We start from the raw sequence: 16,520 nt of genomic DNA on the forward strand, positions 1-16,520 counted from the left end.
GAAATCACTAAAAGGCCTAGATGTTTGGGGAGTCTGTTTCAAAGTGACGGGACTTACGATGAAGGATGGGCAAGATCGAAGTAAACAGAAAGGCAGGGAGGGTTCTACAAGGGGCAAGGACAGAGGCAGGGACACAGACAAGAGAGAGTAAGGCAGATGGCAGGCTGTGAGCTGGGGCTCCAGCACGATCGCTCAGTAACCACATGTCAAACAAACTGCAATAAAGGAGACTTCAAGAGCAAAGGTCTCGCAGGGCCTGGATATAGGGTCTTCCCCGCTGCATCCCAGGCTCTACCCAACGGCCCCTTTCTGGTAGATAACCATCACCACGAACTGAGATGGTTACCTACCCAGGGCTGTTTCTTCAATCCTCTGGGTAGAGGGCCAAAAGTACAAAGTACAAAATGAGATCTGTTTATATACTGGAGAATCAGCTACTGGTAGCTACCTACCCCTCCCCTTCCTTCCCAAGCAAGTCCCAACATTTAGGTATTTCTTCTCTTCTACGCAGCCATGCACATCAGAGGAAGTGGACAGCCACAAGCTCCAGGAAAGGAAATCCTGATTATTTGAAGCCAGGCCCTTGCCAGTGATTGGTTTAGGACTGGGCAGGTGACCCAGTTGTGACCATGGAAGTATGACGTCGGCTTGGGACGCTTCTGGGAAAGGTGTCCTGGCTCCTAAGAGCCACAGAAGACAGGCTTCTCACTGCCACTGCTGCATCTGGATGCCCTGCCCAAAACTTCTGCAAATAGCCTGTTGCAGGGAAGTCAGCGGGGGCAAAGGGCAGAGGCAAAAGAACCTGGCTTCTCCACAACAGTGCCAAGCGGCTTATGTTGCCGCCCTACGGTCTGTCCTCCTCTGCACTCCTAGGTAAAATCGTTAACATTTATTGTTCAATGCCCTTTAGAGTTTTTGTTTGGGGTTACGGCCCAAAAAGTGATACAAAATCCGATACTGAATTTGGTAAGAGGAAATGGGGAACTGGCTGAGCAGAGGCAGTAGAACAGAGGGCAGGTAGTAAGGTCCCTACTACTCTAGGCTAGGAGGCCAGGGCCCCTCTGTTACGTAGTTGTAAAGTAACAGATTAAAACGTTACCTGTTTTACTGGGGGCCCAGATTAGGAAAACACATTATGAGGCAAGTGATGACTTAAAAAGATCCAGAACCATTGAATTGGACATTTAAGAAAGGAAAACAAAACCGAGGTGCTGATATTGTGTTGGCTCCTTCTTGGGCCTTCAGGAAGGCCCTTAAAACGTGAACTTCAGTTGAAGGTAGACCAGATGTCTCTTCTGCTGAGGTGCAAGTTAGACTGAGGTCCTGAGGCAGCAAGAAGCCCCCGGAGGGTTTTAAGCAGGAGGCTGACGTAACTTTCCTTCGTTTTAAGACGCAGTGTGCTTCCGCGTGGGGAGTAGGAGAGATGAACCGGCAGAAGCATGGAGCAACTGCACGACGTGGCCACAGGCCACAGGCCAAGAGGAGGATAATGGAGAAAAATGGATGGACTCAAGATTCACGAGAGGTCAGGTCAAAAGGATTTGCACGTTGGTGCCTTTACTGATGTAAAGAAGGGCGCGGGGAGGGGGGCGCCTGGGTGGCTCAGCTGTTTAGCGTCTGCTTTCGGCTCAGATCACGATCCCGGGGTCGTGGGATCGAGCCCCGCATCGGGCTCCTTGCTTGGCCGGGAGCCTGCTTCTCCCTCTCCCACTCCCCCTGCTTGTGTTCCCTCTCTCGCTGTGTCTCTCTCTGCCAAATAAATTAAATAAATAATCTTAAAAAAAAAAAAATCTTTCTGGAGGGGCGCCTGGGTGGCTCAGTCAGTTGGGCGTCTGCCTTCGGCTCAGGTCATGATCCCAGGGTCCTGGGATCAAGCCCTGCATCAGGCTCCCTGCCCGGCGGGAGGCCTGCTTCTCCCTCTCCCACTCCCCCTGCTTGTGTTCCCGCTCTCGCTGTGTCTCTCTCTGCCAAATAAATAAATAAAATCTTTAAAAAAAAAAAAAAGAAGGGCGCAGGGAGGTACTAGTTGGGGCGGGGGAAGAAATCAAGAGCTGCATTGTGGATGTTTGCAACATGGCTAAAACATTGAATGGAGTAAGCAAGCAGAGGCATTTAGGGTTGAAACTCCTCTCTCTCCATCTAGTCTACCTCTTACTCCAAACCACTAGGAATAGGAAATACATAAAATCATGGATGGTGAGGAACATGAAGGACAGCAGTATTGCACTCACTTGGAGAATCTGTAACTAAGTAGCCAGGGAGGAAGGGAGTCCCCTCCAAATGCTCTGAAACCCCTCAAAGCCTAAGGGGAAGGCCTTTATTGAAAGAGACCTCAGAAAGGGGTACGTGAGGTCTTCATCTGTCTGGGGCCGGGTCTGGAGGGACTCTTGGTCCGCCTCCTTTGGGGCCAGCTTTACCGCACCCATTCACTGTCAATGCAAAGCAGTCGGCCTCCAGTCCCCCGGTGTACCCCACATTCCTCAAACCCAGCGGTGCAGGGGGACTGAGAAGGACTGGTGGGTGGCAAAGACCAGGCTGGAGGAAAAGCATTAGACCACAAGTGGTCTGATCTCGAGGGGCATCCAAGTCCCTCTGCAATCCAGGCAGTTGGCCCAGAGGCAGACCCGGCACCACCAGAGGAGCGGAGTATGGGGACTGCCATACAGTGCCTGGGGACTGGACTTTCTGGGCAGGAGGATTTTCCCCTCCCCCGCCCCGGCCCTTGCACTTGTGTGTTCGTTCGGGGCTTAGTAAACTGTGTGTGAATCTAACCTCAGCTCCCTCCCCCAGGCAGCTGGACAGAAAAGTATGCATCCGCTAAAAGCACGGTGTTGAGGTCAAGCTGGTGCTGTCCACTTCCACGCGTGCCCTCCACATCAGCCTCAAACTTTCCACACTCTCTGGGTGACCCGAATGGTAACTTCACTAAAAACACACTAAAATGATTGAGTAAGAGCTACCAAAACTTCCTCCTTAGCCATTTATAGGGGCTTTCCTATCTCCGATCCCAGCCCTCCCCACCACCCCCCACCAGCCACTGCTTGCCCATGTACTCCCTCCCCGCCACCCCCCACCAGCCACCCCTCGCCCGTGTCCTCCCTCCATCGGCTCCTCTGCCAGTTCCCACTCAACACGGAGGCATGCTCACGTTTCTTGCACTCTAAAGATGAACTCCCCTCCCCGATGCCACATCAACCCCCATCCACTGTCTTCCCTATTCCCAGCCTCACTTGAGGCTCATCTATGTGGATGGTGTCCGGTTTTTACTTCCCACTCCTAGTCTAAAGGTCTGTCATACAGGCGGAGTTCACGCCAATCATGATATGAGAGACCTTACCGGAAAAGCACCCTATCTCTCTATCTTCCCCCCGTGGGGAGTAAATTGTTTAAAAATCTTTGAGCAGATTGTTTTGGTGTGCATCCTGTATCTCTAGATAAGCTCCTATTGACATCTACTTCCATTTCTCAGTTCCAGGCACGGTAGACAACTTCCTACTGTGAAAGTTGAAGGTCAAACACCCCCCCACACACACGTTTCCCTACCTCAGACACACACACTGACATTAGGAAGCCTACCTATGCGCAACTGAGCGAGGTAGTAAACTACCTGTCATTACTTTTTCTCGTCTACACAACCTGTTGCTTTAATTTTAGAGAATTAATGATGTCCTTGTTTCCCCGCCCCATTTGCTTCGTTTTCTGGTGTTTATCACCAACTCCAGCCTGAACACTCTGTTACTTTAAGTATCCTCCCAAGGTGTTCAGGAACATGTGGGATGCTTTCCACTCCCTTCTGCATTGGGTAGCTTGTTTCTTAGAGGAGAGTCCTCCTCCTTGTTTTGCTCTTGATTTGATGTATTTCAATCCTCCAGTAGCTTCTTGGTAGATAAAATAGTTGTGTCAAAGTGCCTTTATCCTATTGCTCAATTGGTTTGGCTTAGAATTCTAAGCTGGAAATCATTTGTCCTCAGTTCTGAAGGTACAGCTCCACAGTGCTGTTGCTGTGCAGTCTGAAGACATTTGATTTGCAGATGACTTTTTTTCTTTCTGGGAGCCTGGAGGATCTTTGTCTCTGGTGTTTCTAAAATTTCACCCTAACAAATTCACCGTAGGTCTGTTTTCATCCATTTTGCCTAGCATTTGCTGAGCATGTGAATCTGGAAACTCATGTATTTGGCTGTGGGTAATTTTGATGATCTTTTTTTTAAATTTCCCAAATTCTTTCTTTTTCTTCCTGAAACTTTCATTATTCAGATGCTCAACTGCTTAAATTATTTCTGACTACATATTTCCTCTTTTTCAATCTTTGTTTTTGCTCTACTTTCTGGATATTTTCTCAAACTATCTTTCCAACAATTCTATTGGGTTTTTTCGTACTTTTAATTACGTCCAAACATTCATATATGTGTGTGGATATATATATTTATCTTGATCCTGTTATTTCATGGATGCACTGTCTTCTCTTATTCTCTGAATATGCTAAGAAATTTAGATGGTTTCTTTTCCCTGCATGGACTGTTTCCTCCAAGTTGATTCTGTTTGTTTTAATATCCAACCTTCACCTTGGAATTTCTCTTCAGATGTTTGGCAATCCTTGGTTTATTACTATGTGAGAGTGAGGCACTAATGTGTTTGAAAATCTGAGGACTTGGGTGGAGTTTGAAGTTTGTGAGCTCTTGGCACTGGGTGATCTGGTTGGCCAATTTCCTTGGGAAGCCCTGGTGTCACTGTCAGTGTTTCTGCTGAAGTGGGTTATATTCCCCAGCGAAGGAACTGGCCACCTCCCACGGAGAGTATGTGTGCCAGTATGTGCATGTTTTTGTGTGTGTATAAACTTCAAATGTTGAAATTTAACCCCCAAGGGGATGGTATCAGGAGCTGGGGCCTTCGGGAGGTCATTAGGTCATTATGGTGGAGCCCTCATGAATGGGATTAGTGTTATAAAAGAGACCCCAGAGAGCTCCCTTGCCCTTCCCACCATATGAGGGCACGGTAAGAAGGTGGCCGTCCATGAACCAAGAAGCAGGATCTCAGCAGACATCAGTCTGCTGACACCCTGATCTTGGACCTCCAGCCTCCAGAACTCTGAGGAATACATGTCTGTTATTCATGAACCACCCAGGCTGTGGCCTCCTGTTATAGCAGCCCAAGCACAGTAAGACAATGGCCTTGTTTTCACTATGCCCTCAGCTACGCCGAGTCTCTTATGTGACATGGTCCACTTGAGAGATTAAACCTCTGGTCTTCTGCTACGGTTGAGCATGAAAAGCTGCCCAGAAATCTGATGATTTAAATGACTTTTATTTCTTTTTCTTTTCCTTTTTTTTTTTAAAGTAGGCTCCATGCCCATTGTGGAGCCCAACACAGGGCTCAAACTCACGACCCTGAGATCAAGACCTAAGCTGAGTTCAAGAGTCAGACGCTTAACCAACTGAGCCACCCAGGTGCCCCTTAATTGGCTTTTAAATAAACTTTTTAAAAAAGATTTTTTATTATTTGAGAGAGAGGGAGTGCACAAGCAGGAGGGAGGGGAAGCGGGAGAGGGAGAAGCAGACTCCCCGCTGAGCAGGGACCCCCCGATGTGGGGCTCGATCCCAGAATCCTGAGATCATGACCTGAGCCGAAGGCAGATGCTTAACCACCTGAGCCACCAAGGCACCCCTAAATAAACTTTTAAATCAACTTTTCTACCAATCTTCCTGGTTTTTGCTCCACCTTTACACCCTCCTTCTAGAAGAACCTAGTGCCATCAATCCCCACATCTTTTGAGAGTTCTTGGGCTTAGGACTCAGTTTACTCAATGAGCTAAGTCAGTTACCACTCACTCATCTGCTTTCCAACTTCCAAAATTTTATGACTTTTACCTCCTTTTTGTTTTCTTTGCCCTTGTAGGTTTATGCCTTTAAAAAAAAATCCTTTTATTGCCACTTAGTATGGTTTCAGAAGACATATTTAGTCCACCAAATCACCCGGAGTCCCCACCCACATCCGACTGCCCACTGGCTTCTAGCCTCACTGAAACTGTCCATGCTAATGCCACCATGGACTTCGGAGTGTCAGTTAGACAAACACCTTTCCACCTTCACTTGACTTAGGTGCGGACGGCCACTTCTGTTTAAGCTCCTCATCTCTTCCTCAGTAGCAACTCTATCTCCTGGAATCAGTTATCACTCCCTTCACCAAATCCTCTTCCTTTCTTTACCCCAGGCCTGGTGTTCCTGGGGCTTCTTACACCTGTGCTCTTTTCATTCTCATTATTCTGCTGGAATAAGCACAAGACCCTTAAACTGAACTACCTTAACTGCCACTTACATACTCACAACCCTAAAATCTCTATTTCCAGCCCAAAGCAATCTGTTGAAGTGTAGATCCATTTCCCCAACAACCTCCTGGACAAACCTACTTGGAATTCTCAGAAGCACCCCAAATTCAACATGCCAAAAACCGAAGACATCATTGTGTTCACAAACCTATTAAATTTCCCACGTTCTGCCTCAGTGGAGGGTGCCCTCATCTACCCTGCAAAAAGCCAGACAACCGGAAGCCCCACTCAGATCCTGCGGCCGACAAGCCAGATGACCGGAAGTCCCGCTGAGACCCTGCCACACACAGTCCATCCTCATCTCAGCTCTCTCAAGGTCCTACTGGTTCTACCTTCTTAACATCAAGAACAAGAATTCTCACAATTTAGTGTGCAAAAGCATCACTTGTGGGGCTTGTTAAATACCAACAGCTGGGCCTCAACATCACAGTTTGTGACCCAGACTGAGAATCTGTATTTCTAACAAGTTCCCAGGTGATGTTGGCGCTGCTCAGCTGGGGACCACACTTTGAGAACCACTCATCTAGTCAGCAGCACTCCTCACCGTCCATTTCCGTTCCCCTAGTCCAGCAACACATCCCCTGTGCTGGGACTGTAACAGTTAATTTGCCTGACCTTTGTAAAACGTCCTCCAATCTACAACTGGCGTGCTCTTCCTAAAAAAGGCAATCTGAGGTCTTAAAATTCACAATGATTCCTCAGAATCTTTCCAAATCACACTCAGACTCACTGGCCTGCTGTTCATGTCCCTGGATGGCCGTCCTGGCCCCTGCGAGCCTGCTACTACCGTGCACGCACTAGACTCCAGCCACACAGACCTCTCTTCTCTAGCCCAGAGTGTCCCACGGCCTCACATCCCCAGTGGCTGCACTTTCAGCGGCTGGTATGCTGCCATATTTTAAAATATCTATCAACAAATATTGTCGGTTGCCCCAATACCATCACCTCATTATATTCTTAAAAATCTAAAATCTGGGACGCCTGGGTGGCTCAGTCGGTTAGGCGTCTGCCTTCAGCTCAGGTCATGATCCCAGGGTCCTGGGATCGAGTCCCGCATCGGGCTCCCTGCTCCGTGGGGAGCCTGCTTCTCCCTCTGTCTCTGTCTCTCTTTCTGTCTCTCATGAATAAATAAATAAAATCTTTAAAAAAAAAAAATCTAAAATCTGATAAACGTCTTGAGGATAATTACGTGAAGGAACAAACTAACGCATGATCTAGGATACACTGTGATATTTTAACACTGATGTTGCAAGAACAATTCTTATTTTATTTCAAGTACCTTCACACATAACAGCATTCATGTCTTTATGGGCAGCTGCATCAGAATCTCTACACACACGATAAAATCAGAGAAGGTGGAGACAAATCAGAAATGCTTTCTTTGAAACGAAGAACTAGAGCTGGCTATCAATAGATTGAAGATTCTTAAAGAACTCCAACAGATCTCCTCTGAGCATCAAATAAGAGAAATTAATAAAAAATTAATGAGCCAAAGAAAAATATTCAGAACTAGCTTGTAACTATTTTCCTTATTTTCCCCATTATTGTGGGTTTAAAAAAAAAAAAAAGAATACAGAAAATCCTGCACAAAAAAACATTCCCAACTAAATAAAATCATGAAAGCCTCTTATCTTAAAGACTCTACTTTTAAAAAGATTTAGTGGATTTTCATTTTCATGTAGTGTTTACATTTTTGAGTAATGCATTTATTTTTCTCATCTAATCACTCCTATTAAAATGACAACAGATATTTAACACTTATTTTTTTCATTTCTATTTTTGGTGCTATGTACAAATTATTTTTCTTACACACCAAATATTTAGTTTCACTAATTTTTAAAAATTTCTTAACACTTGAGAGGCACCTGGGCGGCACAGTCGCTTCCGTGTCTAACTCTTCATTTCGGCCCAGGTCATGATCTCAAGGTTGTGAGATCGAGCCCCTTAACTGGGGCCCATGCTCAGCAGGGAGTCTGCTTCAGATTCTCTCTCCCTTTCCCTCTGCCCGCTCCCCCCCAACGCTCACGCACTCTCCCTCTCAAAAACAAAACAAAACAAAACTCTTAACACTTAAAAAATGAAACACTAGTATTAATACTCCTAGATCCTGTTATTTTTTAAAACTCGTACCAAAATGCTAGTCCTGACATTTTGCTCTGGCAGTACCATTACCACACACGTCCTTTTTGTCCTTCCTCCTAGAAAATTTTTCCACCTTGAACAGCCAGCTAACTGCCTGTCCCGTTGGGAAATGCAACTCCAGCATCACTCCCATCAGGACACCCTCCGACCTCCCCTGTGGATAAGGATGCCCGTCCGTCCCCCAGCACCCCTGCGGCCCTCCCCCCGCTCCTGGTTCACCTCCAACTACAGTCACATTTGTGGTTCCAAATCTCCGGGAGCCGGGGACCACACTGTGAGTCCATACGCCCACGTACACCGCCCCTGCCACACTACAGGAGCTCCATGACGGCTCGGTGAGTTGATGACTTCTCCAACAAATACGTGGCTTTCCCTCTGGTTGGCACAATTTGATTTCCAGAAAACATGTGAATGAACCCTTGCTTACTACCCCTCCCCCAAATCCCTCTTTTGAAGGACAATGGAAATTATGACCAACCCAAATTCAAATCCCTTTCACTTGCTCTTTTATTCTGAGTCATCCATTAAGCATTAATTAAGGCGAGGCCAGGAATCCTGGCAGAGTGGATGAAACAGCCCCATCCCGTGGCCATTAAAGTCTCCCACGTCTGCCTTCAGGTCCCGTTCTGGGAACACTCCTCAATACGCAAACATTAACTTGGCATTCGCCCTTCTAGAGCACCCCTAGCCCCATCCGACAGCACGCTTGCTTTACTCACCGGCCCGCATTCTAAGCTCCACCAGGCTGATGGAGGAGGCTAAGGGGAGGCTGTGACAACGGGAGCTACGAGGCCCGCTCCTGGACGCCGCTTGGTGGGCTCAGAGACTAGATGTGGTGAGCTCTTTGGGCAATGCCGTGCCAACTCCCCCACCTGTCATCTGCATCCCTGAAGTGCTGTATGGCAGAAACGTAAAAATACCAGATCCATGTACATCTAGACGATGTGAGTTTTGTCATCGGTTTCTGTAAGAATTGCTTTATTACATCCACCCAGCATCCCCAGGCAGTGAACCAGGTACCAATCTCCCGTCTCTCCCGAGACCCCTCTCCCCGCCCCCACAGTGGCCAGACAACTCCACTTCTCTGATCCTCCGTTCTACAGGGGGGCAACACAAGAAGTCTGGCTGTTGTCACTCTGTGTTTGTCTTTTCGTGTATTACGCTGCTCCCCTGTTCAAACTGTGAACCCCGTGTCATGACGAAGGTACACGCTACACGCCATACACGTGTGACTCCCCACAGCACAAAAACCTCTCGTGCTCTGATCTGTCAATTATCGCCCAGACATGAAGTCTCATACTCTGCTTGATCATCATGTGAGCAGGGACACAGATGTTGAAAAGAGTGAGTGGGACAAAGAGAAAGTTGGAGGAAGTTCAAAAACCACAGGGCTGAGGCCAATGTCACGCAGCGTATGCCAGTGCTACAATGCCTGTTTAATTGAAACCTTGTAATAAAAGTTTAAATACATAAAATGTTTTTTTATCAAAAGAACATCCCCCGCACCCCCAGCCTGATGCGCATAGAGCAGGGGCAGTGGGAACTGGCTACCTACAGGGAATGGAGAAATGGCAGGTCCAACTCTCGTTGGCTTCGTATTCCTCAAAAAATGCTCTGTGAGTGAATTCAGAGTCTCGGCTGAGTGAGAACCCTACCCCACACTGGCTTTCTTCAAGTAACTCGAGTCCACACAAGGCATTCTATACCGTGGAGAAAGCTCCTCTTGGCTTTCAGAAGACAAGGAAGAGCAGGGCTTCGTGTCTGGGCAGCACTATGTTCTCAATGGTGCGTTCCATGGAGTGCACCTGCTCAGGGGAGGCCGTCAAGAAGGCCAAGGGCCCGACGCGCTGCTCCGCACAGGAGTGGCAGAGGTAGCCACCCTTGTTTTCCTTCCTGTTGCTCTGCAGGGAGGGGGAAGAAAAAGAGGTCAGGGGGACGATCAGACAGCAGGGATTTTCCACCAAGAGACTAAGGCTTATTATTCTGATGTTTTCCGACGTGGGCAAACCTCTGAGGTGACATATCCCACAGCACAGCCATCTAGGGTAGACTCCACTTTATCAAATTCCTTTGGGGCAGAAACTAGAATTTATCAAGGCAAGGGGTGAAGAGCCAAGGAAAACCGAACCGGGCCCTCCAGGGAAACAGTGGTCCTGTAAGCGTCGGGCCCCAACCCAGTCTCCCAGACCACGCTCGCATATAAGAAGATGCAAACGACTTAATCAAATCCTACAGAAAGTACAACCTGCCGAGACCACATACGTAAGTGATGGGGAGCTTCTTCATGGTGAGCACGGTGTCCACGGGGATGGAATTGTTGCACTGTCCCACGCAGCAGCGCACTACTCCAGTCTTCAAGACATTACTGGTCAGCTCTGCTTGGAGGAAGTACTCCTGGGGACAGAGAGAAAGAGGGTAACAGCAACGTCTCCACCACACCAGAGTGGGAAACGCTCTTCGGACATGGCCGAGTCCTCGCAGGAGAAAAGCACTGACTGCCCCAGCTGCCCTCGGTTTTTGTGTTTGTTTTCCCTGCCCGGTAACGTCCCCAAGACAGGATGCTTAAAGCAGTTCAGCTGGAATCTTGACAAAATGGCCAGTTTAAAAAAAAAAAAAGGCAAACACGTGGGCAAACACGAAATAATGGTATTTCAGGGCTGTTCCTGGATTTTTATCTCACGCTGACCTGTCCCAGAATCATTAAAAATTATTTGTATATTGACTTTTCAAGCCAAGTGAGCTGAAACAGGGGCCTTAAAAGATTGGCGCACATCGACCCAGCATGTTGCCTCCTCCCAGGCCTGAGGCTGTACGAATGAGCAAATTCTTGGCCTCTTCAAGCCTCAGCCTCCTCATCCGTAAGATGCAGACAACACAGTACCTGGTTCACTTGACTGTTGTGAAGAAGAGATACTCATACAAGCTAAGTGTACGGATGGCCCGGCACGCAGGGAACACCAAACCAAATGTTAATGACCTTCCAGACTGGAAAAGCAGTAGGGACAGGGACCAGTGTCTGGTCTGCTATGCTCTGGAGTTTAACACAGATGTGGCCGATGGGTAGAACCACAAATATCTGCTGACTAAATAATTATGATTTCCTGTTTTCTGAATTACAACGGCAAAACCTATATCCAGTATTTGGATTGATTTGGCTTTCTCTCTTGCAGGATCTGTCTGCCTGCTACAGAAAAGAACCGAAAATATATAAACACTCGTGTTCCCACCAGTGACTGAGGGACAACGAAACCAGGAAGTCCTTTCAAAATAGAATGACAGGTTTTGCCAAAATCCCCTTTACCTGTCATCTCTACCCCCTCCCCTGAGGTAGCCAGTGTTGTGAATTTGGCGTGCACCCTTTTTGACCCATCCTAAAAGGGCTTTAAGTTTACATGTATGTCCCAGAAGGCTAGGTACCATCTTACAGGTACTTATTTACATAAATGTTATACTCTGAGTCTGCTTCCTATCTAGTTCATTGAAGTGCTACACAGGGTTTAATCACATCGCTCTTTTTGCATTTGATTCAGCCATTCCGAGTGGATACTCAGGTGGTTTCCAAATTACTGCCCACAGTGTAGCAACGAACATGCTTGTACATGCTTTCCCACCCACACATGCAAGGGTTTCTGTGTTTACAAACTTTCTGAGCACGATCCACACCAAGAAATCCACTTAGCATTACAATTCTATACACACGTACATGCATATATAAAAGGCTGAAATAACAGTTTCATAAAACAGTATTTAACCTTATGTGCAATGTAGTCTTTCTTCTTTTAGATTTTATTTCTATCTCGCTTTTTAAAAAACTTACCAGAGCCCACTAAATTAGTTTCATGAATCATGAATGGACTGCAACCGACACTTGGAAAAGCATTGCTCCAAAGCACCGGTTCTCAAACACTTTGGTCTTGAGACCCCTTGACACTCCTAAACATGACAGGCTCCAACATTACAGGCTCCAAAGAAGGTTTCTTTATGTGAGTCTTATCTGTTAATATTTACCACATAAGAAATTTAGGCTAAGGAATTTTAAAATTATTTTTTTATTATGTTATGTTAGTCACCATACAGTACATCATTAGTTTTTGATGTAGTGATCCATGATTCATTATTTGCGTGTAACAGCCAGTGCTCATTGTAACATGTGCCCTCAATACCCCTCACCATGCTACCCTATCCCCCCACCCCCCTCCCCTCTGAAACCTTCAGTTTGTTTCCCAGAGTCCACAGTCTCTCATGGTTCGTCTCCCTTTCTCATCTCCCCCTCTTCAGTTTTCCCATCCTTCCCCTAATGTCCTCCATGCTACTATTCCTCATGTTCCACATATGAGTGAAACCATATGATAATTGTCTTTCTCTGCTTGACTTATTTCACTCAGCATAATCCACCCCCAGCTCCACCCTTGTTGATGCAAAAGTTGGGTATTCAACCTTTCTGATGGCTGAGTAATATTCCATTGTACATATGGGCCACATCTTCTTTATCCATTCATCTGTTGAAGGGCATCTCAGCTCTTTCCACAGTTTGGCTATTGCAGACATTGCTGCTATGAACACTGGGGTGCACATGGCCCTTCTTTTCACTACATCTGTATCTTTGGGGTAAGTACCCAGCAGTGCAATTGCTGGGTCATAGGGTACCTCTATTTTTAACTTACCAAGGAACCTCCATACTGTTTTCAATAGTGGCTGTACCAACTTGCATTCCCACCAACAGTGTAAGAGGGTTCCCCTTTCTCCACATCCTCTCCAACGTTTGTTGTTTACTGCCTTGTTAATTTTTGCCATTCTAACTGGTGTAAGGTGGTATCTCAATGTGGTTTTGATTTGGATTTCCCTGATGGCTAATGCTGTCGAACATTTTTTCATGTGTCTGTTAGCCATTTGTATGTCTTCTTTGGAGAAGAGTCTGTTCATGTCTTCTGCCCATTTTTTGACTTGATTATTTGTTTTTGGGGTGCTGAGTTTGAGTTCTTTATAGATCTTGGATACCAGCCCTTTATCTGTAATGTCATTTGCAAAGATCTTCTCCCTATAAAACGGGTGCATCTTGCTTGGGTCATGGTTAATACTTTGGACTCTGTACATTCCTTCAACCACCCCCCAACAGAATGACTAAGAGGAGAAACCCCCAACAAAGAAAAGAATCAGAGACTATGGCCTCTGCCACAGACCTAATGGATATGGATATAAGCAAGATGTCAGAAATAGACTTCAGAGTAGCAATTATGAAGTTGATATCTAGGCTTGAGAAAAATATTAGCGACAATACAGAATCTCTAAGGGCAGAAAAGAGATCAGGCCAAACTTAAAAATGGTATGAATGAAACGCAGTCTAAACTGGATACTCTGACTGCCAGGGTAAACAAGGGAGAAGAGGGCGCCTGGGTGGCTCAGTTGGTTAAGCGACTGCCTTCGGCTCAGGTCATGATCCTGGAGTCCCGGGATCGAGTCCCGCATCGGGCTCCCTGCTCGGCAGGGAGTCTGCTTCTCCCTCTGACCCTCCCCCCTCTCATGTGCTCTTTCTCATTCTCTCTCTCTCAAATAAATAAATAAAATCTTTAAAAAAAAAAAAAAAAAACAACAAGGGAGAAGAACGAATTAGTGATCTAGAAGATAAGATGATTGAAAAGAAGGAAAGAGATCAGACTGAGACGCCATGAAACATTCCAATGTCAGAATTATTGGGATCCCTGAGGGGGTGGAGAGAGAGAGAGGCCTAGAAGATATATCTGAGCAAAAAGTAGCTGAGAACTTCCCTAACCTGGGGAAGAAAACAAACATTCGTGTCCAAGAGGCAGAGAGGACCCCTCCCAAGATTAATGAGAACAGATCAACCCCCTGACATATAATAATACAACTCACAAATCTTAGAACTAAAATGCTTATTCTTCTTAAGAGTAACAATTAAACCTATCACATGTTAATGTTTTTATCAAAAACAACTGTATTTCCAGAAAAAACTTAGAGAAGAGTGGCATTGTTTTACATTTTTGCAAATCTTTTTCATGTCTGGCTTAACGGAAGACAACTGCTTCTGCGTTCAGTCTGTGGTGACAACACGTCACGTGGCCTCTGGAAAACTCCCCCATGCGCCTGTCAGAGCCTGAGAAGGGCGGAGGACTTCCTAGCGCCCTACAAACAGCACAGAGCATGTATGACACTGGCAGCCAAAGGATTAATGGGACTCATAAACATAGCTGCAACTCTTTACCCAGGCTTTTTTCATTTGCCCTTAAATTTCTCTGAGTCTTCTCCTTCCAGGAGGTGAATCTGAGGCTTGCCCCCAGCAAACTCTTTCCTTGCGGCACACTTGATCATACTTGATGTCTCCATCTTTGCTGCGCATTGTGCAGACAAGCTCAGGTTTGGCTTCAGATCTGGCGAGCCAGCCAGCCAGGCGTTCTTTGCTGAGGGCTGGTCGGCGGCGGCCCCTAGCCAGCCGCACATCTGGTGACGAGTCCAAGCAGTTGCCTGGGCTCTCTGTCCTAGGGTCCATCCCTGGGGCCCCATTCTGCCTGGGTGCGGCCAACCTTCGGGCTTAATTTAAGGAAACACTTTTGGGGTTTGATTTGGGCAGATGTCTCTTGGTGAGTACTTCCTATCTGATGGCACAAGAGCTCGTTTCTTCCTCCATTTTGGTTTGGCTCTTAGATTTCTTCCTCCTGTTCAGCTGCCTCTTAGCCTCTTAAGAAAAGCCTGGCGAGGAAGCAGTCTGGTTCATTTGGTGGAGCTCTGACTTTTAGGGAGGAACTAGAAACAAGGAAGCTGTTTGGTTCAGTCCATGAAGCACCGCACCCCCAACTTCTGGGGAGGAACCAATGCTCACAGAGTTACTCCAGGCTTCGTTTGGTTTGTTTGTTGCTGTAGCTTCTGATATCTTTGAGTAAAACCAGCCATGTTCTACTTGGAAAATGGGAAATGACACTTTGACTCCCCCACATGCAGCCTTCTGGGCTATTCTCCAAAACTGGGCAATCACTTTTGGCAACACTGCTTGGCCACAATACTCATTAGACTCTGGAGAAAAATGACCAACTAACAAATCCATAAATTATATAATACCATCTTGCAATTAGGTTTTGTAAAAGGGAGATATTTGGAAGTTGGGCCTTTAAGATTTTGCATCTTGTTCATGTATTTCTGTGTCTATGTATGTTGTAAATGCGAACGATTTTCTCTACCTCTGCTTTTTTAAAGATTTTATTTATCTCTTTGAGAGAGAGTGAGCACGCGAGCATGCATGAGCGTGCATGAGTTGGGGGGGGAGGCAGAGGGAGAGGGAGAAGCAGACTCCCTCACTGAGTGCGGAACCCCACATGGGGCTGGATCCCAGGACCCAGAGATCATGACCTGAGCCAGAGGCAGACGCTTAGCTGACTGAAACACCCAGGTGACCCTCTAACTCTGGATGGTATTGCTAAAGGTAATTTATGAAAGAGCTCTAGTTTGTTTAAAGGCAAGCACTTGTAAAAATTGGGCATTCTAAAACTCAGAAAGATAGAGCGCCTGGGTGGCTCAGTCGGTTAAGCATCTGCCTTCAGCTTAGGTCATGATCCCAGGGTCCTGAGATCAAGCCCCAGGTCAGGCTCCCTGCTCAGCGGGGAGCCTGCTTCTCCCTCTACCCCTCCCCCCGCTCGTGATCTCACTCTCTCTCACGCTCTCTGTCTCTCAAATAAAATCTTTTAAAAAAATAAAATTCAGAAAGATAGAAACTAACCCAAATGTTTTTTAAGTTCATGTGACCTTGGAAAATACTTGGAATTAAAGTTAATTTAAGGTGTTTGGTTTACTGGAAATAAGGGAAACAATTCTGTAAAGCTATAGGTGGTTTGTGAGAGGGTCTCTTTGGAAAGGGGTTTTGTGCATGGTCAGGACTAAGACTATGAAGACTCAGTATGAAAATAGTCTATCAGGGAGTGATCAACGCCAGGGAAAGGGAAGGGAGTGAAAGAGCTCAAGATCAGACAGAAGCTGCGCAGTGACTCAGGATCAACAGATACCTCAGCTCATTCTCTGAGGAGTTCCAAAAGTTGGATTACGCTTCAGG

At 46.5% G+C, this 16,520-nt stretch overlaps 1 protein-coding gene across 4 annotated transcripts in view; it reads right to left on the reverse strand.

Moving 5' to 3' along the window:
• Positions 1-9,867: 9,867 nt before the first annotated feature.
• Positions 9,868-16,520, reverse strand: part of FBH1 (F-box DNA helicase 1) — a 52,478-nt gene continuing 45,825 nt past the window's right edge. For all 4 annotated transcript variants that reach the window (XM_035021709.1, XM_035021706.1, XM_035021708.1 and 1 more), the window contains 2 exons: positions 10,727-10,858; positions 9,868-10,365 (listed from right to left, as the gene is read on the reverse strand). In XM_035021709.1, the coding sequence (XP_034877600.1) occupies positions 10,195-10,365; positions 10,727-10,858 (303 nt within the window). In that variant the 3' untranslated portion in view covers positions 9,868-10,194. The remainder of the gene's footprint in view (positions 10,366-10,726; positions 10,859-16,520) is intronic.

Source organism: Mirounga leonina, unplaced genomic scaffold, assembly GCF_011800145.1.
Source record: "Mirounga leonina isolate KUSES-001 unplaced genomic scaffold, KU_Mleo_1.0 Mir_175, whole genome shotgun sequence".
Lineage (NCBI taxonomy): Eukaryota > Metazoa > Chordata > Mammalia > Carnivora > Phocidae > Mirounga > Mirounga leonina.